This window comes from Peromyscus leucopus, chromosome 1, assembly GCF_004664715.2.
Source record: "Peromyscus leucopus breed LL Stock chromosome 1, UCI_PerLeu_2.1, whole genome shotgun sequence".
Taxonomy (NCBI): domain Eukaryota; kingdom Metazoa; phylum Chordata; class Mammalia; order Rodentia; family Cricetidae; genus Peromyscus; species Peromyscus leucopus.
In genome coordinates this window covers 162418475-162446348 of record NC_051063.1, presented here as the reverse complement: position 1 = coordinate 162446348, position 27874 = coordinate 162418475, and the positions used below count along the sequence as shown (strand labels likewise).

The 27874-nt window shown below is 51.4% G+C and overlaps 2 protein-coding genes across 3 annotated transcripts; both read right to left on the bottom strand.

The window, feature by feature from the left end:
• Nucleotides 1-1625: 1625 nt before the first annotated feature.
• Rbm42 (RNA binding motif protein 42) lies at nucleotides 1626-11398 on the bottom strand. 2 transcript variants are annotated; one of them, XM_028855272.1, is made up of 10 exons: nucleotides 11111-11398; nucleotides 10736-10871; nucleotides 8722-8806; nucleotides 8552-8626; nucleotides 6964-7029; nucleotides 6712-6887; nucleotides 5662-5994; nucleotides 5315-5432; nucleotides 1957-2151; nucleotides 1626-1864 (listed from the first exon to the last, which is right to left on the bottom strand). In XM_028855272.1, exons 1-10 carry the CDS (start codon nucleotides 11236-11238, stop codon nucleotides 1752-1754), a joined length of 1425 nt encoding a protein of 474 aa, XP_028711105.1. In that variant the 5' UTR covers nucleotides 11239-11398; the 3' UTR covers nucleotides 1626-1751. The 2 variants fall into 2 exon arrangements, with proteins under 2 accessions (XP_028711105.1, XP_028711106.1); XM_028855273.2 differs by lacking the exon at nucleotides 6964-7029 and having other exon boundaries at nucleotides 6712-6866; nucleotides 11111-11360.
• A 3215-nt stretch (nucleotides 11399-14613) lies between these two features.
• On the bottom strand, nucleotides 14614-25776 carry Haus5 (HAUS augmin like complex subunit 5). The gene is made up of 19 exons (XM_028855287.2): nucleotides 25616-25776; nucleotides 24988-25050; nucleotides 24864-24896; nucleotides 24712-24736; nucleotides 23002-23107; nucleotides 22763-22922; nucleotides 20568-20637; nucleotides 20396-20478; nucleotides 19856-19913; nucleotides 19570-19694; nucleotides 19347-19410; nucleotides 19137-19267; nucleotides 18772-18934; nucleotides 18033-18113; nucleotides 17811-17956; nucleotides 17384-17495; nucleotides 17168-17300; nucleotides 15075-15207; nucleotides 14614-14965 (listed from the first exon to the last, which is right to left on the bottom strand). Exons 1-19 carry the CDS (start codon nucleotides 25711-25713, stop codon nucleotides 14848-14850), a joined length of 1902 nt encoding a protein of 633 aa, XP_028711120.1. The 5' UTR covers nucleotides 25714-25776; the 3' UTR covers nucleotides 14614-14847.
• Nucleotides 25777-27874: the final 2098 nt, after the last annotated feature.

Below are 27874 nucleotides of genomic sequence, written 5' to 3'. Positions count from 1 at the left end.
TGCCTCCCAGTGCTGGGACCACCACACCAGCCAGTTTTGTTTTGTTTTTTCTGAGTCTGGGTCTCATTCTGTGGAACCCCTGGCAGCTCTCCTGCCCCAGCCATAAACATGTATGCTATCACCCCCAGCTCAGGAATTCCATTTTGTAGGCTTTTAAACAGGGTCTTGCTGTGCAGCCCAGACTGGCCTTGAACTCATGGTGATCCTCCTGCTTCAGCCTCCCAAGGGCTGGGCTTCTTATGCTTCACCAACTCAGGCATCAGGGCTCTAGTATCAACCTTGGTTTGATGCCTAAGCTTTGTCTCAGCTTCCTGGGTTCAGTGCTGTCTTCAGAGGAACATCTGAGCCTAGGCCTGGTGTCCAAGGTCTAGAGGACATTCTTCAGGCTTGAAGCTAGGGACAGAGCCAAGATGCAGATGGCTAGTAGGTTTGCAGAGGGAAATAGAAGTGGGGACCCAGAAGCCTACAAGAGATGCTCCGCAGAGGAACACCTCAAGTCCACAAGGTGAGGAAGAGTGTGAAGTCTCAGCTAGACATGGTAGTACACACTGGGATCCCAGCACTTGGAAGACTGAGGCAGGAATGCCCAGTTTGAGGCCAGCCTGGGTTACAAAGCTAGCTCATGCCCAGAATTCTGCCTCAAAACATCACCTTGCTGGGTGGTGGTGGCTCATGTCTTTAATCCCAGCACTCGGGAGGCAGAAACAGGTAGATCTCTGAGTTTGAGGCCAGCCTGGTCTACAAAGAATTCCTCCTTCAGGATGTGTGTGTGTTTCCTCAGGTTAGTTCCTGGGCTTCCCAACCATGACCTGACCACGTTCAGGCCTGTCTGGCTTGGGGTCCATGGAGACAGTGTATCATGAGCTCTAAGAACTGTAGAAAACCACAGAATCCCCAGCATTGCCTAGATCCTGGATAGATAGAAGTCTATCATGAGGTGCACTCTGGAAGGGCAGGGCCTAGATAACCCAATACCCTACTTCAGTGCCAAGAGCACAGGCTGGAGTTAGAAACATGGACCCAAGCTAGGCTTGGCTTTGACCTTGTGGCAGCCCTTCTTCCTCAGACAGAATGGGCCACACTAAGCACACACTTGAGATTTTAAGAGGTCAGTGGGTAGAGGTAAGGCTCTGATGGTAGGGACCTATCTCGTACACACAAAGCCCTGAGCTCAGTCCCCAGCACCCCCTACACTTGGTGTGGTAGTGCATGCATGTAATCCTGGAGAGTGGGTTCCTAGCCCAGGTCGGCCTCAAATGCTTGTTCCTGCCTTAGCCTCCCAAGTGCTCGGGTGTAGTTGTGAAGCACATCCAGGTTTGAGGCCAGCCAGGAACATGAGATCCTGTTAGATGACCAGTGATCCCTGGACCTCACAGGGTGGAAGGAGAGAACAGACTCCTAGAAGTTGTCCTCTGACTTACAGACACACACACACACACACACACACACACACACACACACACACCCAAAATGCTTAAAAAAAATCAAAAACAAAAGAACAGGCACATACTAGAGGCTTGACATTATACATCTGAATGTTTGCTGGGCAGACTTGGGAAGCCCCCACCTCTCAGGTGGGGTGAGCTAGGTCCTATCCGCTGACAGTTTCTAAGCCCAGTCAGGGATGGAAATGAAGGTCAATTTATTGAAACTGGTTTTGGACAGGTGAGTGAACAGCTGGGGTTTCCCACAAACATCTGTGAGGAGGAGCTAGCGCCCGGCTGGGTGGGAGCGGGTGCCAACCACAGACCCTATCTGAGGCCCAACTTTTTCTTTTCCTTCTGCTTCTTGCGGACCACATCGAGGTTCCGGTCCTTCCACATGCTCTTGCGAAGCTTGATGGGCCGCGAGCCCACGTACTTCCCTGTAGAATGGAGGGTTCCAGGTCAGACTTGGGAGGTCAGGCTTATGTTAGGTGTCTACCACACCCTCTATCCCAGGACAGGCCTCACCCACCGTTCATCTCCCGCATGGCTCGCACATAGTCACTGGGGTCCTTGAAGCTCACAAAGCCATAGCCCTTGGTTTTGCCTGTGCGCTTGTCACGGATCACCTTAGCCTTCAGGAAGGATGGGAAACGGCTGAAAGCACGTGCCAAGATGTCATCATTCACCTCATTGCCCAGGTCGCCGCAGAAGATCCGGAAGTCATCTGGGATTAGGAGAGAGAAGAGGTCAGAGCATCCCCAAGGGCTCTTCCTTCTAGCCTCAGTCTCTGCCCTGGGACAGTAGTAACTGCCCTTCCCCACCGAGGCAGAGGGACCAACTGCTGCCAGTACTCACACATCAAGCAGAGCTGGGACAAGTTTGGGCATCTGGTTCCAGTCTCCAGCACCCCATTTTTCAAACAGGTTCTTGTTATGTAGTAGCCCAGGCTAGTGCTGGCTAGCCTTGGTGTGAACAATCACACCCAGCCAGAGTCTACACCTTAGCCCCTAACTGCACAGCCTCTCCTCACCTACAGTGCTCACTTTCTTCTGCAGCGAAGCCTCAACTGTCCCAGCTCGAGCCATTCTTGGTCCTTTGTGGCCCTGCCACTCACCAACCTTCTGGCTCAACGCCGCACTCTTCCTCAGCTGGGCTGCCTCTGCAAGTCTGCTCTAACTCCATACTGACACGGGAGCACACTGCCTGCCCCTTCTCCAAGGGGACCTCACCTAGCATTCTCGGGCTCATCCCAGGGCCCACACCTCTACTGGGCATGCTCTTAAATCGCTGCCTTCTTCCTTAGAAATAGGGATGTGAGGCCTGCATGACCAAGTAAACCGTGCCAGGCCGCAGCAAGACTGTCGCAGGAAGGGAGGCAGCAGCCGAGGGCTGGGGTGAAAGGCAGTTTGCTCTGGCCTCAGCTATGGCTGAAGCTGCCTGCCCCATGGTTTCCATGGTGATTAAAGACACTATTTATGCCAGGCGGTGGTGGTGCACCCCTTTAATCCCAGCACTTGGGAGGCAGAGCCAGGTGGATCTCTGTGAGTTCGAGGCCAGAATGTTCTACAGAGCGAGATTCAAGACAGGCACCAAAACTATACAGAGAAACCCTGTCTCAAAAAACAAACAAACCAAAAAGATACTACTTATGAGTGAGTTCGGCTACCCCAGGAAGAAATAGTCTGACAACCCAGAGAGCAGAATTTTTTAGCAAGGCCATTGACCTAGACACTTAAAAAAAAAAGGTTGCAGAGGTGTACCCTGAAGCCAAGTGTCCACAAGCTGACCCCAACGCTAACTTTTTTTTGGAGGGTGGAAGGAAGGGTCTCACTATGTAGACTGACTGGCCTTGAACACACAGAGACCCACTGGCTTCTGCCTCCGGAGTACTGGCATCAAAGCACATGCCACCATGTCAGGCCAGCTAAAACATCTTTGAGGGCAGGCGCTCTTCTCACTGCTGACAAGACCCGCTCTTCCTACTGAAGACGACAATCTGGGCACGGTCTGCAGGGGAGTTCCAGCAAGCAGAGCTCCACCAGATCCTCCCCTGCCCACCTAGCTGTATGGCCATGAACCTGGGCCAACACGAGGATGCTGGCTGGGATCTAGACACCCTCTATCCCCATAGTTCTGCATCAATGACTACTCACTTCTTATGGGTGTAGGACTTAGCTAGCAGTTAGCTTCTTTCTTTTTGCCTTAAAAAAATACACATACACACTTTTTTTTTTTTTTTAGAATAGGGTCTCACTATGTAACTATGGCTGACCTGGAAGTTGTTAAGTATGCTGGACTTGAACTCACAGACATCTAGCTATGTAGCCCTGGCTGGCCTGGAACCTGCCATGGACACCAGACTGGCCTTAAACTCCCAAGATCTGCCTGCCTCTGCAGTGTGTCACCATACCTGGCCTAAGATTTCTTTTTTTCCTTTTTTTTTTTTGCTTTTCAAGACAGGGTTTCTCTGTGTAGCCCTGGCTGTCTTAGAACTCACTCTGTAGACCAGGCTGGCCTTGAATTCACGGAGATCCACTTGCCACTGTTTCATGACCTCTGGGATTAAAGGCATGTACCACCACACCCGGCTAGATTCTTATTTAAGTATGTGTGTCAGTGTCTGTGTCTGTGTGTGGGTAGGTGCACATGTGAGTGCTGGTGTCCCTGGAGTCTACAAGAAAGCGTCAGACCCCCTGGAGTTGCAGTTACAAGCAGTTATGAGTTGCTCCAGGAGGGAACTGAACTCAGGTCCTCTGCAAAAGTAGTACATACTCTTTAACCCTGAAGCGTCTCTAGTGTCAGCCTGTTTCGATTTCCCTGCAGTACTGGAGATGGAACTCAGGGTTCACATACGCTAGGCAAGTGCTTCACCACTGGGCTACAGGCCCAGGCTCCATAGGCCAGTTTAACCCAAGAGAACCAGGAGAGGCTGGGTAGAGTGAAGCACACTTGTCATTTTAGCGCTTGGGAGGTTGGCATAAGAGGATGGTGAGTTCAAGATTAGCCTCAGCTACGTAGAAGACCTGGTCTCAACACCAAAATAAATAAATAGTTACTGTTATTTTCTTGGCTGTTTTAATAGTATCATGACATGAAAGAATGTCTTTCTTAGGGGTGAGTACTGAGGTACTGGCTAGGGATGTTAAGCAGTTGGTAGATTTGACTGTATTCCTGGGTTCTATCCATAGCACTGCATAAGCTGAAGAGTGGTGGCACATGCCAGCACTTCAGATGTAGAGGCGAGAGTCAGAAATTCAAGGTCTTACTTGGCTACGTAATGAACTGGAGGCCAACCTGGGCGACATGAGGCCTTGCCTCACAAAACAACGAAGTAATAATCTCACTTCTTGTGTCAAACAATAAGGAATGAGGGACACAGCTCTGCGAAGGCAGGGTTCCATGGTAGAATGACTGCCTAGCACAATGTGCATGGCCCCGAGGTCCATCCCTAGCATCGCGTGCGTGCGTGCGTGCGTGCGTGCGTCCCCAAAACTGTTAACTGTGGAATCTTGTATCACTGTGTGCTTCCAAACTGAAAATTCAGATGCCTTTGACTCAGCAGGCCAGGTCCCCAGGAGTAAGAGTCTGAAGGCCCTAGTACCACACTGGACACAGTAGCTCACACCTCTAATCCCATCACTCAGGAGACTGAGCCAGAGGACTGAAGTTAAGGACAGCCCAGGTCACAGAGAGAGATCCTGTCTCAAATGGAACCAAACCAAAGCCCCAGAGAACAAGTATGCCCACCACACCCCACCTGAGAGGAGTCCTGCCCTCCAGGCACTGTGGAGTCACCCTTCTTCGCCTTCCCTGTTGGTGGCCCTGAAAACTCAGTACAGCCTGTTCCTGGATGGCTGATGTCCAGCCTCTCACTTTGGTCCACTCACCAGCATCCCACTCCAGCAGGCTGGGGTCCTCCCAGCTGCTCCCTGCTGCTGTGCGGATGCAGCGTTTCAATTTCTCTGGCTTTCCTTTCTTCTTGTCCTCACCCAGCGGCTCTGGGACCTGTAGGGGGCAGGGATGGGTGTTGGGAGCCTTGTGCTCTGTACTATCTCCAGTCCTGGCATCTCCCATTCAAGTGCTACATACACTGCCAGATGTGGAGTGTGAGGGCAGCCTCCCCTTGTCTACACCGACCACCCTCTGCCTAGAGGGCTGTGTTGCTGTGTGGAAGCTCATGGGCTTCTGCTTTCCCCCAGCCCCTCAGTTCCCTTGCTGCATGGTCCATGCTTACCTCTAGGGCCATGAGGCCAGGAGGTGGTTCAGGCCGAGGGGGCCGGGGGCGTGGGCGCAGGGACAGGAGCTCAGGAATTCGCAGTGGAGGCAGCAGGCCACGGACCACCTCCAGTGGGAGGGGCAGGGGCTCAGGCTCAGGCAAGGGCATGGCTAGGGCCAGCGGGAGGCTGGGACCAATGACTGCAGGGCCCGCTGGGGCTCCTCCTGCCCCCACAGCCACTGCAGCACTAGCTTCCTCCAGCCCAGCTGCTGCGGCCACTACTGCCTCTTCCTTCTCCTTCAGGCCTAACCCAAGGCCAAGGCCCAGCTCTCGGGGAGCCGCTGGCTCTTCCTGTGGGCAAGGGGAGGGTGTGAGGAGCGGGCAGCTCACAGGCTCACATCTTACTAGCCCACTGTGTACAAAGCAAGGGTCTGGGAACCAGGGAACAGGGAGCAGAGAAGTATAGTCAGTTGGCCAGAGAGAGACAGGCAGCAAGGGAGACAGACACAGGTGAGTGCACACAGGGACGAAGAGGGAATGAAAGGAAACAAACACACGGAATAAGCCACAACAGGTGTTTCTCTGCTCGGTTTTGTTTTTTTTACCCCTCAGACAAGACAGGGTTTCTCTGTCTAACAGCTCTGGAAGTCCTGGAACTGGCTTCGTAGCCCAGGCTGGCCTTGAACTCACAGAGATCCGCCTGCTTCGGCCTCGTGAGTGCTGAGATTAAAGGTGTGCACCACCACCGCCCGGTTCATGTGTTTCTCTTTATAGTCTCTCCCACACAGGAGAAAGCTGGGCATGGTCCACAAGCCTCTACCCTCCTCACTTGGGGGGCTGAGGCAAGAGACCTGTAAGGCCCAGGTCAGCCTGAACTACAGAGCAAGTTCTTGTCTCCAAAGAGCAAAGAAAACAAAGATTTTTGTCACACAAAGAAACTAAACAACAGAGGTATAAAGACACGGAAAAAAAGTCGGGGAAGGAGAGACGTAAATATAGTGAGTCAGGACTCGGAGCCCCTACCCAAGGTAGGGGAATCTATAAAGGTAGGAATCAGTCCCCACTTACCAGGGGAGGTCTTAGAGCAGCCATAGAACCCAGGGGTGGTCCAGGGGCACGAGCCATTGGTGGCAGCATCATGGGTGGTCCAGGAGGCCCAGGCAGAGGGGGTCCAACCAGAGCCTGGTGTGGGGGCCTCAGGGCCATAGGTCGGGGGCCACCTGCTGCAGAAGAGAGAGCAGAATCTGTCAGGGTGTTAGTGGGGAAGTCCCAGGGCTTGGGGGAAATTGCTTGGCAGGGATCATGACCCTGGCCCCTCACCTGCTCTCTGTAGCACGTGGGGGACGAAGGCTGGACGCAGGATAGGGGCCCTCTGAGGGGCCACAGCTGTGGGAGAGAGAGATGGGGGTGTCATGGGGGAAAGGGACACTTGGGGCAAGGTGTTCGTGAAGGTACTCTCCTGAAGGAGAGGCCGGGGACCCTTCTAGATGAGGTGGTCCTGCCATTGCTTCAATCAGCAAACTGATTTGGAGGGTTTCCTGTGGGCCCAAGACTGTTGTGAACAGCACTAGGAATCCAGCAGACCACAGGGTCCAGGGAGTTCTGGGTCCAGGATAGGAGGAAATCCAGAGAAGGGCAGCCCAGGGAGCTGTCAGAGGTCAGAGCACCCTAACCCAGCCAGGGGACTTGAGGCCTCCTGGAAAAAGGGACCCATGAGCTAGGACCTCAGGAAAATTAAAAGTCAAGCAAAGTGTGAAATATCACTGCCAAGGAGAGTATATATAAGGAAAACCTTTCCTCTCAAGTACAGGTGGTATCTCAGAGGAAATGGGGGGTTGGGGAGTCCCAAGAGAAATACTAGGAGGCTGCATCAAAGCAGCCTTCCTGGCTGACCAATAGTATTCTCCTGAGGGCACAGCAGGTTAGGAATCTGGGCAGGGTAACCAGGTCAGATTTTCACTTTGATAACTTACTAAAGAACAAATATTAACATTCACCAGATATCATCAGATTAAAGAAAAAGACAGGGAAAAAAAGACATGCCCGTAAATGTAGTACTTGGGAGGCAGAGAAAGGGCTTATGTTTGATGCCAGCATGGGCTGCATAGCAAGGTCTTATTTCTAAGAGCCAAGGGCTTGGATGCAGCTCAGTGTAGAGCACACTTGAAGCCCTAGGCTCATCCCCAGCACAACAACAGAGTAACAGTATTAACAAACACAATTAACAGACTTTTACATCCAACGGAGAACAAACACCTCATCACACATTCTCACAAGTAAGGTCATAAAAACTGACAGTATATGACTGTGTGCGCGCATATACACCTGAATGACCAGAGTGGGAACTATGAGCAACGGCTGGTAGACAGGAAGGTTTGAAGGCTACAGCTGAGTGACAAGAAGCAGAAGAGAGAAGGTTCCTTGACTTTCTCTGACATCTCAGCCATGCTTGGAGCTCCTGAGTGTGGTGGGTGGGAGATCAGGATCTCTAAGCGGCCAGGTCACAAAGGGTCCTGACCACTAGTGAGTCACCTGGTGCTAAACATTTTGTCTCCCCTCATTAATAGTATGTCACGCTTATTATGTGACAAAAATCAAGAGTTCAGCCCTTCACAAAATTTGCTTGTCAGAGGAAGCAAAAGGTGGTAAGCATAGTAAGCAAACTGGAGAGCTTGCTGGAAGGCGCTAAAAGTTGGGGAGACACTGTCAAGGTTTCCACTGGCGAGTGACAGGAGAGGGCTGGGACTGAGAACAAACTGACGTGAGACAATCGGGAAGTGCACGGTCAGGTGTGCACTGTCTGAAGACGTCATCAGAGCGGAGAAAAGCAGATCTGGGCAAGGAGCTGGAGTTTCTCAACCTAAACTAGTGTGCCTGGCCAAATGTGGGGTCCTGGTCCCCAACCTACCTGCTCGTCTCAGGAACATGGCTTCTCGAGCCTCAGGACTGTCCAGGTGACTGCGATCAGCAGGGCCAAAGCCAACTGTGGGGAGGAGAGAGGAGGATGGTGGGAGGCCAGCTCTGAGCATCCCTTCTTACCACCCAGCCCGATCCAGACCCTCCCACTTTGTTACTTACCTGGGCCCACAAAAGGAGGGCCTCCCACCATGGGAGGAACTACTGTGGCCGCAGCAGCTGCCCGGGCCTCCAGGGTCTGTTGGACCTATTGGGGAGAAGGAGGCCTGGTTCAGAGTTGCCAATCAGCTCCAGCTGGCTCACCCTGGCAGGTTGAGACTTCTACCCTGTGCTTTATAGGCCTGGTGATATCAGGCTCTGCTACAACGTCCCTTCATTGGGGCTTCTGGAGTCACTAAGTAAATCTATTATTATTAATACCTTCCAGGGTCAATTTCTCTGACTCAGCTTCCCTATAGTACTGTCTCTCATCCAAGGAAAAACCAAGTCCCTGATTCAGTTCTGAAATCAGGCGTGTTCAGGGCAAGGCTGCACACCCCACAGCACTATCTCAAATACTGTCCAACTTGTCATCCCTGTTTCCCACATCCATCTTACCTAGATTATTAGCCTCTTCTCCATCTCCTAGAATGTACCTTCACTTCTGTAGTCTATTATCCAGATAGCCAAAGTCATCTGTAAATTGGACCTTTATCACACTCCTGCTTAGAATTCTCTAGTAGTTCCTCATCTCAAAAGTAAAAGTCAGCCGGAAAAGTAAAAGTCAGCTGGGGTGGTTGTGCACGCTTTTAATCCCAATGCTCAGGAGGCAGAGGCAGGCGGATCTCCAAGAGCTTGAGGCCAGCCTGGTCTACAAATGGAGTTTCAGGACAGCCAGGGCTGTTACACAGAGAAACCTTGTCTCAAAACCTGCCCCACCCCCTCAAAAAAGTAAAAGCCAAGATTCTTTCTTTCTTTCTTTTTTTTTTTGGTTTTTCGAGACAAAGTTTCTCTGTGTAGCTTTGGAGCCTGTCCTGGAACTCACTCTGTAGCCCAGGCAGGCCTGGAACTGTACGAGATTCACTTGCCTCTGCCTTTTGAGTGCTGGGATTGAAGGCGTGTGCCACCACCGCCTGGCTAAAAGCCAAGATTCTTAAAGAAGCTCACAAGACCCTGCAAGATCTAGCTTCCATCACTGTCTTGATCCTCTCCACTTTCCTTTTTGCTCACTCTTCTCTGGCCTTTAACCTTTCGGCTTTTGCTTGAACACTATGACAATTACAGATGTTGTCTCAGGATCTTTGCATGGACAGCTGTCTGCTGGGGGATAACATTACTCCAGACAGCTGCATGGTTTCATTAACTTGTTTATATCTTTGCTTTACTAACACCAAAACAAAAAGGCTGACTTCCCTGACTACTAATAAAACTTTGCCCTTCTTACCACTCTGTAATCTCTCTCTCCCTACTAAAATGTAAATGCCAAAGAAGCAAGAGTATCTTTTCTATTTATTTTTCTATATGCCCATTGCTTAGAACAGAGCCTGGCACAGAGGAAGCAGTCAAGAGCTGCTTTTGATAATTTTTGTTTTCTCAGTGCAAGGGGTTGAACCTATGTCTTTGGCATGCTAGGCAAGAGATCCATCACTGAGCTGCACCCCACTCCACTTACTAATTGCAAACAGAGTCAATACTTCTTTTGCTGGCATTTATTTAAATAGTTCCTCCCTGTTTCTTTCTTTCCACTAATCATATAAATCTGACTGTTAAGCACCTGGAATATTATCAATGAGACTTGGGAATGATTTAATGAAGTATACATTTTACTATTTTTGTGGTAGTGGTGGGCTTAGAAACTAGAGTTTTGCACAAGGTACATATGTGCTCTATCAGTGAACTACATCGCAAACCCGTGAGTATACATTTTCAAGAGGTTTAGATAGAACACTGTATAAACTGCAGAAAGTTTAGATAGTTACCGGCACTGCAGAAAGTCCTACCAGACAGGATGCTGCAGAACAGATGCTTTCAAAGGATTAAATATACTCTGCCTTGCATCCCGAGTTCCTGGCACATGAATTATTTGTCATGCTAATTAATAAGCCAGCCAAAATGTCACTCGCTCCCCATAGATAAACCGTTATTAGGATCAATACATTGTGTTCCCCCGACTCATAAGCTGTAGCTCCCGCCTTACTTGCTGGTACGTGTTGGTGGCGATAATTGGGCGGATCACAGGAGCTGCTGGGACCTGCATGGCTTCTACCGTGGGCACCGCAGGCACAGCAGTTGGGATTCCGGTCACCGGAGCTCCCAGGACTTCTTGCTCAAACCTGAGGGAGCGGGACAGACACCATAGGTCAGATCTTCTCCCCAAGGCTGGGGCGCTGGGCACATCGCGACAGCGCCTCCATCCCAGCCAAAGCCTCCCGCGCACGTCTCCATGCCCCGAGTTTCTCGGGTCCCACGGCCCCTTATGGAGCCGCATCTCAGGCCTTGGAAGACCCAGAGACTCCAGGGCTGAGTGGGTTTGCCTGGAAACCGCTTTTATTTCTCCTTCTCAGGGCCTTACAGGGCCATTTCCGCCTCCATTTCTTTCAAGCGTTCCTCGCCGCTCTTGCCCGGGAGGCCGACACCAGGCCCCGGGACCACGGGCCCTCCCGCGACCGGGAGTCCCGGAGCCGGCCCCGCCCCTGCCATCGCTGATGCCGCCGCCGTCGCCGCTCCTCTCAGCCGCCGCCGTGGATTCTACGGTCGGGCCCCTCAGGGTGGGAGCCGGCCGCTGACGTACGGACTAGCGCGACGGATGCGCGGCGTGACGCCGTAGGCCCAGGAACAGGGGCCAATGAGATATGGCCACACCCCCAGGGAAGTACAAGCCAATCAGAGTGTCGGAATGACGGGCCCGGAAGGGTCCTGCCTCTGTCGGCGCGCGGCAGAAGGGGCCGGCCACGCCCCCACGGGGGAAGGTAGGCGAATGAGAGCGAAGAACGTCAATTAGACCCACCCCGCTGTGGAAGTTCCGAGCCCGTCCAGAAGTTTGTAAACACCGCCAAGTCGGTCTCCTGACCAGGCGTCAGGTCGTTATTATTTTTTTACGACTGGCTTCATGTTTTCCTTTTGGGGTTTGGTTTGGTTTGGTTTTTGAGACAGGGTCTGGCGCTTGAGCCCAGGCATGGAACTCACTTGGTAGCCTAGGTTGTCCTCGAACTATTAGGAATTCCTGCTTCAGCCTTCCAAGTGCTGGAATTGTAGGTGCGCACCTTTTATGCTAGAGGTATCTAGAGAGAATTGAAGTTTTTTTGTTTGTTAGCCACTTCTGTCTCCCGACTGCTCCTCCAAGCCCGCTGACATTTTCATGAATTCAGGCTCATGGGTCATTCCAGTTTCCTTTGGTTTCACCTAATGTCCCTGTTCTGTTCCAGCATCTCACCAGGATGCCACATTCCCGCTCCATTTAGTTGTTGGGCTTCTATTGGGCTCTTCTTCCCTGTGACACGTTTGAGGAATGCTGTTAGGTGTTTTGTAGCGTGTTCTTTATTTGGGATTTGATGTTTTTCCCCTCGTCGTTTTTCTGGTCATGCTCTCTGGGGGAAAGGCCACAGAGGGTAAAGTAGTTTTCTTCTCAGAGCCCTAGAATACAAATTATACATATGGTTATCACCTGTCGCTTGGATGAGGTCTTATTGAGCGTTTCCACTATAGATTTCCTTGAAAAAATGCTTTTCTGTAATCTAGAAGGAAGACACCATCAAGTGTAGCCTTGAGAAATAGGGAATTACATGTCACTTTTTGATGCAGGGTCTCTATATAGCCCCAGGTTAGCATCCTCTTGTTTCAGTCTTCTGAATGCAGGAACTGTGTGTGCCACTTTATGTGACTTTGCTAAACCTCCTTGAAAGAATATATACATAATTATTACAAATTTTAGTGGAAGATTTCTCTATTGTCACCCATTTATTCAATCATTTTGTCAATATAGACTCATGAAAATTTATGATTTAGGTCATAATTTTATATTTTAATTTTTTGGTGTTTGGAGACATCTTGCTGGGTAGTTCTGGCTGGCCTGGAACTCACCATGCTGACCACAAGTCACAGCAGTCCTCCTGCCTCTGTCTTTTGAGTACAGATAGAGACCACAGGTGTGGAACCACACCTCAGATGGTGGCGGGGAAGGCCAGAATACTTCATAGTGCCGTTGTACTGTAACCCACTGTATCTGGTTGTACCTTTTAGAAGCTCGTGATGGTAGGTTGCCCTTGGTGATGCCAATTCCTGTCTCATCATTTAAAAAAGTTGGGCACAGTCCTACAGAAACAGGGAATCATGTGCTACTTTTTTATGTGTGTGTGTGTGTGGGGGGTTGGAGTCTCACTGTGTACCCCACATCAATCCCAACATCTGTCGTCTCTACCTTCCCAGTGATGGGAACACAGCATACCTCCTCACTGGGCAGTTTTTCTTTCTTCATCTTTGACTTGTGAGAGTGCCATAGGCCTGTCTTGGCCAGTTGTCCTGAAGGACTTCCTTGCTTTTTGGCACAAAATAATTCCTCTACATTTTGCATACTTCTTTCCCCAGGCCTAGAATCAGTCATTTCGCCTGGATTCCTGACTCTTTTTGGTCAGAAATGGCACCTTGAAACCACAATCTGGGCGCCAAGATTGTTTATGTGACTGGTTTTTTGTTTGGTTTTTTGAGACAGGGTTTCTCTGTGTAACTCACTCTGCAGACCAGACTGGCCTCGAACTCACAGAGATCTGTCTGCCTCTGCTTGGGATTAAAGGTGTGTGCCACCATCAGCTACAATGTTGTCATTTATAATGAATGTTTTAGGAAAATTAAGTTGCATTTCTAATGCAAATACAATATTGTAAGGCATTTACATTGTATCCTTTTGTGAAACATTTAAATAACACTTAATTGTGTGTGTCCATGTGCACACCATAGCGCACATGGTGGACAGGAGACAACTTGCAGGAGCTGATCTCTCCTCCCACTATGTAATTAGGTCCCAGGGATTGAACTCAGGTCATCAGGCTTGGAGACCAGTGTCCTCCCTTACCCAGTGAGTCAACTTACTGCCCCTCGTCCAAAGTTTAGTAAGTGTTACTGGGATATGTGTAAAGTAAGATGACAACAGATCATTCTTCTCAGATAAACTACAAATAGCTCGGACTTAACCATAAAAAAGAAAAACTGTACTAACTGTCAAACGCTGCTGGAGTCTGAATCTGAAACGGCCCATACAGGTTCGCGTTTGAATACTTGGTCCCCAAGTGTCGGTGCTGCTTTGTGAAGTTAGTGAACCTTTGGGAGATAGGACCTGCCTAGAAGGAGTGGGTTGCTGGCAGTGAGCCTTTGGAATTCCTGATTCTACTCAATATTCTGTCTCTAGCTCCATCATGATACAAACAAGCAACTCCTTCAGCTCCGTCTGAGTTACTTCCGCTGCCATGCCCTCCCTCCCAGGATGCACAGGAGCCTCTCAAGGAGCCGGAACGAGCCTCTCTTGGGTTGTCACAGCGTTTAGAAAAGGAATTGAGACAACCTGGTCGTACAAACACTGAGGTGTGGCTGGTGGAGGCTCCTGAGTTGAAGGCCAGCCTGGGCTATATTCATAGCCCATCAAAACAGGACCCTAGGGACACTCATCTCCTGCACTGCATAGGGCTCTATTCGGGCAAGGCACTGAGCTGCTACAGGCACCTGCAGCCGTTCTGATTCACCTTTCTGGCAAAGCTCTGCCCTGGAAGTCTCCCTTCAACCCCGACCCTACTTAATGTCTCTAGGGCAGTTAGGTTCCGCTGTGCCATACTGCCATTCACCTTGCCAGCTGGCTAGCTCCCTCTCCTAGGCCACTAGGTCCCAGAAGGCAGGGGCTTTGGTTCATTTGATTTAATCTGCTGAGGAGGAAAGCAAGCGAAGCAGCCACTCTAAGGTGTATGGTCCAAAAAAACCCTTCCTCTTGGTTTGAATGGAAGGGCATGGAGAGAACTGGGAAGAGCCACAGAATGGCAGCCAGAGGGCACTGACGGTCTGTGCCAGGACAAAGCTGACAGAAGCAGGCAATACTTTCTTTCAAATGCTTTATTGAGGGAGGTGAAGTTTGGGGGTTAAATACTATTTATTTTTGAAATAGGACCTCTCACTATGTAGCCTAGGCTGTCTTGGAAATCGCTGTGTAGCCGAGGCTGGCGTAGAAATCAACAGGCGTCCTTTCCCCGGCTCCTCGGCCTCCCCAGCAGACAACGGGCTCACACCACCAGGCTCACTTGCAATTCTTGACTGCTCCTGGCCTCCTCCTCATTTGTATGGCTGCTGCAGGGCTCCCCGGGCCTGGGCCCAGCGCAGCTGCCACTGGGGCAGGGACAGGCCCTGGCAGAGCTCCCCAGAGAGGGCGGCTTGGCCTGGCTGCTCCCACCTGAGGAAAGGAGCGCTGTCTGAGGACAGCCCCGTCCTCCAGACCCTGCCATCACGGTAGCTCTGGCTGTGAAGCGGTCAGTTCCCCGTGCCCCCATGCCCCATCTCACCAGTCCCCCACCAGCACTTGCAGCTTGGGGATTTGCTCCAGTGCCTGTCCCATCAGGTCGTCCAGCTTCTTCAGGGCCTGCCCCATGGCCTCGTTCTGCTCCTTTTCTTGGGACGCCTGGATCTGCAGCAGCTCTGGAGGTTACAGTGGGGAGGCAGCTCATGCCCTGTCTCCAGGGTCGCCATCTCAAGGATGCCACCTTCAAGGCTTCAACCTAGACTTTCCTGCCTCCTACTCTCTGACACACACTCAGCTGCCTCAGTTTCTTTCTCCTCTCTGGGGCCTCTTTCCTAGGCTCCAGGCCTTACTCTTCCATTCTGCTCACCCTCCAGTTAGCCAGAAGCTTCTTCCTGAGTGTCTCCCTCTCCTGCTCAGAAGTCTGCTTCCAGGCTCCCCAGTGCCCTCCAGGCAGAGTCCAGGCTCCTCGGCTCAGTTTGTGACAGTTTGCATTGTGTGGCTCCTAACTCCAGGGCCCACATGAGACACCATACTTTTTCTTTGTTTCTCCTTCTGTTCTTTCTCTATGTGGCCCTGGCTGGAGTTACAGATGGCTGTGAGCTGCCATGTGGGTGCCGGGACTGCACCAGGTCCCCTGTAAGAACAAGTGCTCTTGACCACGAGCCATCTCTCCAGCCACCACCGTTTTTGAGAGACAGGTCTTTCTACACTATGCAGGCCTGGCTGGCTTGGAACTCACCATCTCACACCGAGATCCTGCTGTCTCCGCCTCCCCAGGACTGGGATTAAAGGCGCGCACACCACTCCCCACCACCACGCCTCCTTTTATGCAGTGCGGCTGTGGGCGGTGTGCACACCAGGCAAGTAGTCTGCTCCCCGGGCCTGCCTTCAACTCACCGTCCTTCCCTTTGGGAGACATCCTTAGCCCTCCCAGCATCCTTTATCCCAAGGCCCTTTCACCCCGCTCCAACCTTTCACTCTTGCAGATGGTGAATGGGCCTAGTCCCTCTCCACATTCCAGAACAGAACCCCACTGAAACCTAATGCAGAAAGCATCATGGTCACTGCATTCCCTGTCTGTGACATCCACCGTGACTCTTACATGTTCTTTGTAAGGCCTGCTGTCTCTGAGAATTCCCTGAGTTGTGGGCTAGTGTGGCAGGGCTCACAATGAAGCCTGGAGTTGGGACTCTGAGGGCTTGCTGATGAGGTGACATGGGGGTTAGGGAGCCATGGGAACTACGCCTGATTTCTGCCAGATGAAGAGGGCAGGGATCAATTAGAGAGGGGAGGAAGCCAGGAAGGAAGGGGACACAATTATTCTTTAGAGTAGAGGGACCTAAGAGTTGTTACAGGTATATTAGGAGTTCAAGATAACCACGAGGCCAGGGGTGGTGGTGCAGGGCTATCATGCCAGCATTTGGGCAGTTAAAGGAACGGATTGTTTTTCTGAGGCCAGCTTAGGCTACTTACCCTGTCTCAAGAAACAACAACAGAATACACTCTGGGCCATCAAGGTGGCCCAGCAGGTAAAGGTGTTTGCTCCCGAGCTTGACTTCCTGAGCTTGACCCCTGGGACCCACATGGTGGACAGAGAGAACAGACTCCAACAAGTTGTCCTCTGACCTTCACAAACGTGGCACACACACACACACACACACACACACACACACACACACACACACGCACACGTGCACACGCACACACTAAAAGGAACATTCTGATGGCAATGAGTGAGTACTTGGCAAATGGACAGGTTGTACAGCTTTTTAGTTAGCTCCACATCTGACTCTCTAGGTTCATAGCCAAGCTCTTGCTGGGAGTGGTGGTAGAGGCCTTCCTTGGGAGGAAGAGGCAAGAGGATCTTAAGTTTGAATGCCAGCCTGGGCTACACGGTGAGATACAAACCAAAAAAATAAAAGCAAACCAGCCACCCTTCATCCTGCCATGTGGCCGGGCTACTGAGCCTCGTGCACCTGCGTCCCCTGCTCTGTCACTGGGGAGAAGAGCACCGACCAGAGCCAAGAGCTTGCTGTGCAGCGGGAACAAGCAAGTGTGTTTCCAGCACACTGTGGTGTGTGGGGTTCTTAGCACTTCACAAACGGAAGGAATGCTGGATCTGAAAAGCCAACGTACCCTGGGTGGATGGTCCCAGAGGCAGACTGGTCTTCACGTGAAGGAGATTTCCTCCTTGGAGACCCAACTGGTCTTGGAGAAACAGAAGGTCTTGGCGGAGAGAGACAGCCTTTGGAAGGAGTAGCTCGGGTGCCTGGGGGCAGGGGAGAGATGGTCATCTTGGCCGTAGAGTTGGGATTGGAATGGGCAAGCAGGTCACAGGGCATGGGCACTCACTTTTCCTACAGGCAGCCCCAGGGTATGGCTCAGCGAGATGAGGCTGGAACCCCTTGGGGTAGTGGGGTGCAGCTGATGGATGGATGGTAGGATCCTGGATAGCGGCTTCAGTCTGCGGGTAGCAATTAGAACACTAATAGAACAGCCTGATTTCTAGAAGCTCTGGGGAGACAGGGGCTTGGAGGTGGGGCTAAGGACTGGGAGACCAGACTGTGGCTGATGATACGGGGTTAGTTTTGAGAGTCTGGGGACCCTGGGCTGCTTTGGTGTGCACGTGCATGTGTGTGGAGGCCCAAGGTGGATGTCAGCTGTCTTCTTGCTCACCTTTATTTTCTGAGAGTGTGGCTCCCCTCTACCTGAACCTAGCCTTAGAGTTACTCAGGTGAATGGTGTTTCATCAGGGAAGACGGGGCTGGCCCGGCCTCACCCTTTGGCATGGTACCACAGCAGGGGACCCAGCAGAATGTGGGGCAGGTGTTGGGCTTCTTCCTTCAAGCAGCGGATCAGTTCCTGGCTCTGTGGTGCCACTGCTTCGGAGGTGGGAACAACCTTCTGCTGAATCAGAGTCAGCACCTGTGGGACGGAGAGGGTGGATGGGGTGGGCTGGGCTCACCCTCCCTAACCAAGCCTTGTCCAACGTTCACCTTACCTCCTCTGGGCCCCTGCTCAGACGGGTCTTGATGACTGAGTTTCCCTTGATGACCAGGCGGATCTGTTCCTGGGTCTCCTCCTGGGAACGAGGAGGCCCATGACACTAGCTTCCTGTTCTTCCCACTGCCCAGGGCAGCCCACCCCTTCTTACAAGGTGCAGATCCTGCTTCTTCATGGGAGTTTCACCCTGGGTCCCTCCCCACAGAGGCCCAGGTTGTTTGTTCACCCCTCCCCTCCCTACCCCTTAAATTTTCTTAGATTTATTTATTTTCACTTTATGTGTAAGGGTGTTTAGCCTATATGGTTGTCTATGTATCACATGCATACTTGATACCCACAGAGGTAGAAAGAGGGTATCAGATCCCTTGGAATTGGAGTTCCAATTATGAGCTGCCATGTAGGCATTGAACCCAGGTTCTCTGGAAGAACATCCAGTATGTTTTTTTTTTCAAGATAGGGTTTCTTTGTGTAGCCTTGACTGTCCTAGAAGTAGCTCTGTAGACCAGGCTGGCCTCAAACTCACAGAGATCCTCTGCCTCTGGAGTGCTGAGATTAAAGGTGTGAACCACCACCACCACCACCACCACCACCACCACCACCACCACCACCACCACCACCACCACCACCCAGTGCAGCCAGAACTCTTAGCACTGAGCCGCCTGAGCTCTGGAGGCCCAGTTCTTGTTCTCTACACCTTACACCTCCACTCTGACCCTCCTGCAGGCCCAGCATCTCACCACCAGCTGACGCCACTGCAGGATCCGCTGCTGCTTGGCCAGCAGCTCCCGAAGCATAAGTTGCCGGTGCCCAACCGCGTCCCCCAGTTCCTGGCTCTGGGCATGAAGAGCTTTGAGCTCTGCCCACAGGCCACTGCACCTAAGTCCCAGCAGCAGCATTTTCCTGGGGCGTGGTGAGAAATTGAAAGAAAGCAAGGAGACTGGCAGCCACACTGGGGAGATGAGATCTTCAGGGAGGCACGAGGAACCCCAAACATAGGAAACAAGTGCCAAGAAGGGGAGGAAATGAGGGGGGCCCCAGGGTGGACAACATCCAGTATCCCCAGCCTCCTGGGAGAGGGCCACTGCTGAGGGAGCCTCTTTACCTCTCACTGGATCCCAGAGCGCGCCTCTCCACCTCCTCCACGAGGCTCTGGAGGCGGCCAGTCAGGACTTGTCGCTCACCCAGGAGGGCACTCCTCTGGGTAACTAGTGTACCTACAGCCTGCCAGCCTTCCTGGGGGTACAAGGTCTGTGTGGGCATGGTCCATGGGCAGAGGCATTCAGGGGGTCTTAGGAAAGTGTCTCAGGGTTACCTGGATGAGATGAACGGAGGATGGCAGGGCCTGGATGGAGTTTGATGGGTCTGGGGCCTGGGGCCTGGGGCAGGGAGGGAACAGCTGAGGGAACAGCCCTTTATTTTTGTCTGGATGAGTGTCGTGGTCTCAGTCTTCTCCTCCCCTCTATAGGCTGGCATTCAGTCCCACCCCAATCGCAGGCTGCTGCCTGCTCCTAGCTATAACAACATTCACCGCCCACCTGGACATCACCTCTTCTTTGAGCCCATCCCCACCACACCGGGACCAGAGCTCTGTCTCCCGCTCTGCAGCCAGGTACGTCAAGGCAGCCAGGATGTGGCCTGCAGGGTGGTTTGTCAGCAGTGTCTGGTGGGGACAGGTGGGAAATCAGGGCAGGATGGTGGCGCCGGGATGCAAGCCAGGGCTCCAGGGAGATGACTTATGGCTAGAGGATTGGGGGTCGGCAACTGGAAATTTCCTCATGGAGCAGGAGGAAGTACCCTTCCCTGAGAGCCCTGCCCTCTTACCTCAACAGAGCTCAGCCACTGCTGATGGGAACTTCCGAAGTGGTCCTCACGAGGGCTTCTGCGGATTTGGGTGAGGGGACAAAGAATATATTAGGATACATCAGTTACCCTCCATCACCACTACATGTAAGTAGGAGCTATCATTGTCTCCACTGGACGGATAAGGAAACTGAGTCCATATGTGCTTATTTAGGTTTGAGGTCCCCCATTATCTGAACTTGCTGTCCTGGGAGCCACTACAAGTTCTGTTAGTTCTTGATCCTTCATCCTAATTAAGTCTCCTCACCAGAGCCCCTCCTCTCCCCACCCCCAGCTGGGTAAGGGCCTCCTCTGGGTCCTAGAGCCTCAGGCCTGCCTACCTCAAACAGCCCTGATCACCTGGCTGTGGCGGCCTACGGTGGGTCTGCGTCTTCCTCATCCCACCCTTGGAGCTCACAGGACATAACCCAGAAATCCAGTCTTGGGTAATTTATAAACCAGCCATCTCCTGCCCCTCACGCCCAGGGCCTTCCCAGGGTCCTGGAGCCTGTGAACACTCACGGGATGCTGCTTCCCCTGGCCTGAGGAATGAGAAGGTTCTGCAGGAACTGAGTCCGAAGGGAGCAGGCTGTCCGGACATCACGCTGGGGGAAGAGGATGGGGCGTAAGTGGGTTCCAGGCCTCTGCTTGACCCCTGACTCCTCCCAGCCCCTACACAGCCCAGGACTCTCACCAACACCTCAGGCTCTAGGGCTGGGGCTGCTGACACCGGAGGTCCAAAGGTCACTTCCACTTTGGCTTTCCTGGAAGGAAGAGTGTAACTGGAATGGGGTTCTAGGGAGAGCAATGTGCCCCTCTCCTGCCTGGCCCTCATGCGCTGTCTCTTGGCTACTGTCATCTCCGACATCAGACTCCTCATTGGTCTACGGTCCACCTCTTCCTGTCCCCTCTGGTCTGACAGTGGTCAGCAACCCTATTAAAATCCGGGGAAGTCAGGCACAGTGGCTCATGCCTGAGATTCTAGCCAGTGGTTCTCAACCTTCCTAGTGCTGTGACCTTTTAATACAGTTCCTCATGGTGTGCTGACCCCCGATCTTAAAATATTTTGTTGCTACTTCATAAATGTCATTTTGCTACTGTTAGGAATCAGTGTAAATATCTGTGTTTTCCAATTGTCTTAAAAGGTGACCTCTGTGAAAGGGTCTGCCAACGCGGGGGAGTTGCGACCCACAGGTTGAGAAACACTGGATTCCAGCACTCAGGCAGTTGAGACAGGAAGATCGCTGAAAGTCTGAAGTCAACCTGGGCTACACGGTGAGCTGCCAGTGGGTGCTGGGAATTGAACCCAGGTCCTCTGAAAGAGCAAGCAGTGCTCTTAACTGCTGAGCCATCTCTCCAGCTCCTTGGGTGACACAGTACCGTGGGAGCCAGCACAGCTGCTGTGATTACAAAGCAAATTTAAGGCCAGTCTAGGTAACTTAGTAAGACTTTGTCTCAAATTTTATACAAAGTAAAAAAAAGGCAGGTTGGGGCTGGGAGAGATGGCTCTGTGGTTAAGAACACATATTGTTCCTGCACAGGACCTGGGTTTGGTTCCCAGCGCTCATACCCAGTGGCTCACAACTGCCTGTAACTCCAGCGCCAGGGGATCTCATGCCTTCTGGCTTCCATGGGCACCAGCATGCATGTGGTGCACAGAAACTCACACAGGCACACACATACACATAAGCAAAAACAATCAATAGATCTGCAAACAAGCAAGAGGGCAAGGGCTGGGCGTGGGGGCGCACACCTTTAGTCTCAGCACTCGGGAGGCAGAGGCAGGTGGATCTTTGTGAGTTCAAGGCCAGCCTGGTCTACATAGACCCTGTCTAAAACAAAAAGCAAACAAACAAAATGTAAGGGGTGTGGCTCAGCAGTAAAGCACTTGTTCAGTACATGTGAGGCCTGAGGTTTAATGCTGAGTACCACCACAGCAAACAGCTGCATGGGAGGAAGAGATGGGTCAGAAGCAAGGCCTTCTACCCTTCCAGAGGACTTGGGTTGGATTCCCAGCACCCATGTGGCAGCTTTCAGTTCCAGGGGAGCCAATGCCCTCTTGTGGCTTCTGAGGGCACCCGACACACGCATGGTGCACAGACATGCATGCCAGCAAAACACCCACATACATAAAAGAAAAGAAAAACAAAAACATGTACTCTTAAAAAAACAAAATACCCCCATGACACTAAGGAGTGTCATGACACTTTTCTATCACACTCAGAACAGCTGGCAGACATCTGAGCACTTTCCATGAAGCTGATTCACCTAATTCTTATACTAACTAGAGAGGCTGAACATTGGCACCATTCCATAGATCTGAGGAACAGAGGCACAAAGAATACTTCGCCCAAGATCATGCAGTTCTAAGTAGCCAAGCCAGGGCAAGTGGGGTTTCAGAGAGAAACTGCAGTGCCCCCATGGCTTTGCCCACCTCTCCCGCTCGGCCTCCTCATACGTCCCCCTGGCCAGCTAGGCGTGGGCTACTCCTGGCTGTCCATTCCCAAGCTGAGCTCTGGACTCTAAGCTTGCTATGGAGACTCCTCCCCCAACTTAAACGTTACCCGTCTCCCTTCATCATACGATCCTTCACAGAATTTATCTCCTGAGGGATCTACCTGAAACTATGAGATATTTCTTGGTTACCATCTGCCTTCCATGCATGAGGCCATTGGCTACAGGAGGGTGGGACCTAGTCTGTGTATTCGGGTGTTTCCTCAAAGCCAGTGTCCTAGATATCTAGTTGGCACCATAAATCCGGGTGCCCAAGATAATAGAACTCCTTGTCCTGATGGCCCTTACGTTACAGCTGGATGATGGAAGGGGCCAGGCAGAGCACCGGGGTCTCTGAGGAGAATGTCTGACCTCCCTGGGGAGGCTGCAGCCCACCTCTGCATGTCCTGCAGGCGCCTGAGCTGATTCTGCAGCCTCTGCATGGGATCTTGCAGTCCACGTTGCTGTCTTCGTACTGCCCTGGCTTGGGCCTGGAGGAGAAGAGTTCGACGCTGGGTGTCTTTCAGGCTCTGCAGTGTCTGTGCCATGGCCACGTCTGTGGGAGGAACAGGGTGACGGTCAGCACCTCCCTCGTCCGGGGTTTCACTGCCCACTGGGCTGGCCCCCCGAGTCACCCTGAGCTTCAGTCTCTTGATCCACCAGCTCCAGACTCTGGTCTAGCCCTTGGACCTCTGCACGCAGGCGGGCCACAGTGGCTTCCAACTCCAACTTCTGACAGACCTGATGGGATCAGCACAGTGTCAGAGGCTAATGCTTGGACTCACTGAGGCTCAGCCTGGCTGGACCACCTTCTGGGTGGCACTAGGATCGGCTCCCGGGAGAGTCTATCTGGCTCTCTCCCTCCTGGGATTACCTCACCATCTTCTTGGTTTTCTGTGTGGCGACGCCCACATCTCTGTCAGAGGCCTTTTCTTATTTTTATTTTTATTGAGACAGGGTTTTTCTATGTAACTAGCTCAGTTAAACCTCACAGTCCTCCTGCTTCAGCCTCCAAGTACTGGGATAAAAGGCAAGTACCACCACACCAAGCTTCTGTCTTAGTCTTTAAAAAAAAATGTGTGTGTATGTGTGTGTGTGTGTGTGTGTGTGTGTGTGTGTGTGTGTGTGTGTATACGCGCATGCATCACATGCATACAGGTGCCAGTGGAGGCCAGGTGCTGAATCCTCTAGAACTGAAATCACAGTTGGTTGTTAGCCATTTGCTCTGGATGTTGGATCTGAACTGGGGTCCCCTTCAAGAGCAGCAAGTGCCCTTAATTGTGGAGCTATCTCTCTAGTGTCCTCCTAGTCTTGACCTCTTCCTGTGTCCCTTGGCGGCTCCCAAAGCTGTCCTTTCTCCGGTGCTGTTTTTCATTAAATTCAGTAGCTGCCCCTTAAGCAACTGGGGCAGTTGCACCTCCGAAGCAGTTCGGCCAGTGCAGCCGTAGCCAGGTGGGAATTCTGTTCCCTCAGGCACCGGCTCCATCACGGCCACTAAAGGGATCTTATCTAGATCTCCTCTATCCCTCTACGGAACTCAGGATTCAAAGGTTAAGGTGAAATTCTGCTCGCTCAGAGAGCTGAATAGCAAGTAGCTATCAACCTCCTGACTGCAGGTTAATTTTATTTAATCAAGCAAATGTAACACATCTTTGCATTTTTATTTTTTTAGAGAGTTTCTCTGTATAGCTTTGGAGTCTGTCTTAGAACTCACTTTGTAGACCAGGCTAGCCTCAAACTCACAGAGATCCGCCTGCCTCTGCCTCCCAAGTGCTGGGAAAGGCGTGTGCCACCACCACCTGGCCATCTTTGCATCATTAAACAAATATTTCACAGCATAAACAAATATAACACATCTTAAATTAATATTCCACAACACCCCATCTCCTCTTAGCAGCTTATTTATTTATTTATTTATTTATTTATTTATTTATTTACTTACTTACTTACTTACTTACTTTTACAGGGTCTCACTGTGTAGCCCGGGCTGGCCTTACTTACTTACTTACTTACTTACTTACTTACTTACTTACTTTTACAGGGTCTCACTGTGTAGCCCGGGCTGGCCTTAGGCTCACGGTGATCCTTCTGCCTTCTCCTGAGTGCTGAGGCTACAGGGTCTCAGCGCAGTGCCCTCCTCTTGCCAACACAGGTGCCCCATGTCTATGTTCTGTTGCTCTCTACCCTACTCAGCTTGTGCCTGGCTCCCCCTGGACTACAGCCTCTGGGAGCACAAAGATCTGGGCTGTTTTGTGACACAGTGTCCCTGACAAATCCAGCCTAGAGCAAAATATTTGCAAACTCTTTTCTGGTTGAAAGAGAATCTTACAGCGCGGGCTTCTCACCTTTGGATTGTCCTGATGGCCGTACCTAAAGAAATGAGAGCATAGTTAGATGGTCGGGGCTGCCAGGGAAGAAGGCAGGAAGCAGAGGCTGTGGATGAGCATGGCGACAGGACTGGGGGAGACAGTTAGGGATGGCTTTGAGAAGCAGTTACCAGAGGAGGTTTCCCCGGATCGTCTTGATACTCCTGCATTGGAAAGACGGAGGGTGAGGAGCTGCTGGGGCCTTGCCCATGCCTTCCTCCCCCCCTGGCCCCTCCCTGCACCAGCTTGGTTTACCTTTGACTGTGCACATGCTGCACGATGTAGGCCCAGATGTCAGCCCCCTGACCCAGACACAGCCTGCGGAGACACAGCAGAAGGTACGCCTGGGGCATCACCCAGGAGGAGGAGTCTCCACCATTCCCACGGGTATGGTGGTGGAAAGTCCCAAGAGTTCCCAGTTCTGGGAAGAGAGGCCAGTGTCCTGGGGTGGGGGTGTCACCGAGAGGGTGGGCTTCTCACTAAGTGTGAGGGGCTTCTCATTCCACAATGGGGTTCTCTTTCTTCTTACAGGGGTGGGTGTGAGAGGTCCACACTCAGGAAGTGATCTTTCCTAACAGGGTCATGGGTCACTGTTCCCACAGATTCGGTCCCCAATAGGACGGCTACTGCTAACCACCCGGTGTCATCTTCGCTTAGGGGAGAGAGGCAAAGGGGGGTGTTGCGGGGGCCCCTTACTCTGCAGGTCCTGTTTTCACACTGTGGGTGGAGAGGGGCTCCATTAACGCTTGGACCATGACCACAGGGGTCAGGGATCACCACCTGGGCTCCTCACTCAACTCCAAGATTCTGTTTGTGGAGAGACCACTCCGGGTAGGGTGCTCTCATCCTCGGCGGGCTGGGGATCTCACTCCTGGAGGCTCACCTGCGCAGCGTCGACTCCGAGGGGCGGGCCGCTCGGGGCACCTCCATCTTTTCTGCGGCCCAGCAACTAAGTTCCCGCGCTTTCTGCGTTAGCTCCATGGCTGTCAGAGAGCTCAGGGGCAGCCGCAGCTTCCCGCACTCGCTTCAATCTTGGCGCCCACATATGACGTCACGAGCGCGACGCCGAGACGTCGCCGGCTGCCAAGCCGATTGCTGGTCCTTGCTTCCAGGTCTTGGAGCAAGGCGGCTTTCCATAGCGGCTCTTCAAGCCCGAGTGCGGCTTCCAGGGAGCGAAAATGAAAAGGACGGGTTGAGGTGCAGACGCCCGCTTGCTCTCTTTTCTTCTTTCACTCCCTGCAAGAGGCAAAAGGTCCTGAAGGCTTCACTTTATTTTCTTGAAAAAATGGACCTGCACGCGAAGAGGATGAGTGTAGGTTCCAGAATTCCCTTCTCTCCAAGTCTGGCGTGTAGACAAAAGCCCGCATCCCCTCGGGGACTTAAAAAGATAGCTCCTACTTGCTAAAAGGAGTCATTCTCCTAATCTTTGGCAAAAAGGGACGTATGGCTGTTCCATTAACCTATGCCTGTGGCGCTTATTATCGTGCCGGCATCTATGCTAGCCTCTAGGCTCTCTCTGTCTCTACTCACAAGTACCCGCTGCAGAGTCATCCTGGCTGGCATATCCCGTCCCCTACCCTAGACCTCTCCAGCCCCTGAGTTTCACGTCCCTTCTCCCTAACTCAGCCATTTGGGTTCCTCGCCCTCTCGGTTTCCATGCGCTTTCTGGGTCCTTTTGGCCTCCTCTTTCCTCTCTTCTCTTCCTCTCTCGCTCTCCTCCTTCCCCTCTCTCTCCTGGCCCAGTCTATTTTGCTGGCCATGTTCAGTCTGAACTCTTCTAGATGTCTCTTCTGGCTGTTCTCTCTCTCTCTTGTCTGTAATAAAACTCTTCTCAACCATACCCAGGAGCGGCCATGTCTTCATTTTCATTCACTGAGAACCAAATGAGGAGAGACAATAGATTTATTGCTTATTTTATTAATTTTTAATTTAACTTACTTTCACATGTACTTTAAGATATGTTAAATTTTATTTTATGAGTATTGGTGTTTTGCCTGCATGCAGTACTTGCGTTGGCCAGAAGAGGGCATCAGATTCCGTGAAATTGGAGTTAATAGATGGTTGTGAGCTGCCTTAGGGGAATCAAATCGGGATTCTCTGGAAGAGGAGCCAGGGTTCTTTCTCTCTCTCTCTCTCTCTCTCTCTCTCTCTCTCTCTCTCTCTCTCTCTTCTCTCTCTCTCTCTCTCTCTCTCTCTCTCTCTCTCTCTCTCTCTCTCTCTCTCTCTCTCTCTCTCTCTCTCTCTCTCTCTCTCTCTCTCCCTTCCTTCCTTCCTTTCTCTTCCTTCCTTCCTTCCTTCCTTCCTTCCTTCCTTCCTTCCTTCCTTCCTTCCTTCCTTCCTTCCTCTTCCTCTTCTTCTTCTGGTTTTTCGAGACAGGGTTTCTCTGTGTAGTTTTGCGCCTTTCCTGGATCTCACTTTGTAGACCAGGCTGGCCTTGAACTCACAGGGATCTGCCTGCCTCTGCCTCCCGAGTGCTGGGATTAAATATGTGTGCCACCACTGCCCAGCCTTGATAAAAGTTTTTAAACATTTCATAAATCACCTAAATAGAAGTTCATGACAGAAATCAGTTAAAACCAGATAGTAAAGACTGACGAAATTAATGGCCACTTCCACTTCTAGCTAAGATGGAAGAATAGGAACCAGATTATATTGTCCAAAGTTTTTTTTTTTTGTTTTTTTTTTAACTTGGAAACATTTCCATATAATGTTTGACACAGAAATCATCAAATAGAAGTATACAATTTTGACAGGAGGCAGTACATTTATAATTTATGACCCCAAATGTATTTATAAATTAGAAATGGAAAGATCTACAAATGAAATTATGAAGGTTCACCAAAGTCATTTAATCTGTCAGTTTCTCATTCATTTTTATGTCTTAATAATATTCTATTGTATGAATAAGTCACATTTTATTTCTCTCCAGTATTTGATAGCTATTTGAGTTGTTTTAACTTTTTTACTATTAGCAACACACTGCTGTAAACCTTCATGTACATGTTTCATAGGTGCACATTTTCAGTAGTTTGAGGATATATTCCTAAGGGTAGAATTGTTGAGTAACAGAGTAACAATGTTTTGCATTTTGACCAACCACCAAACTGTTTTGCCAAAGTGGCACACCATTTTACATTCTCAC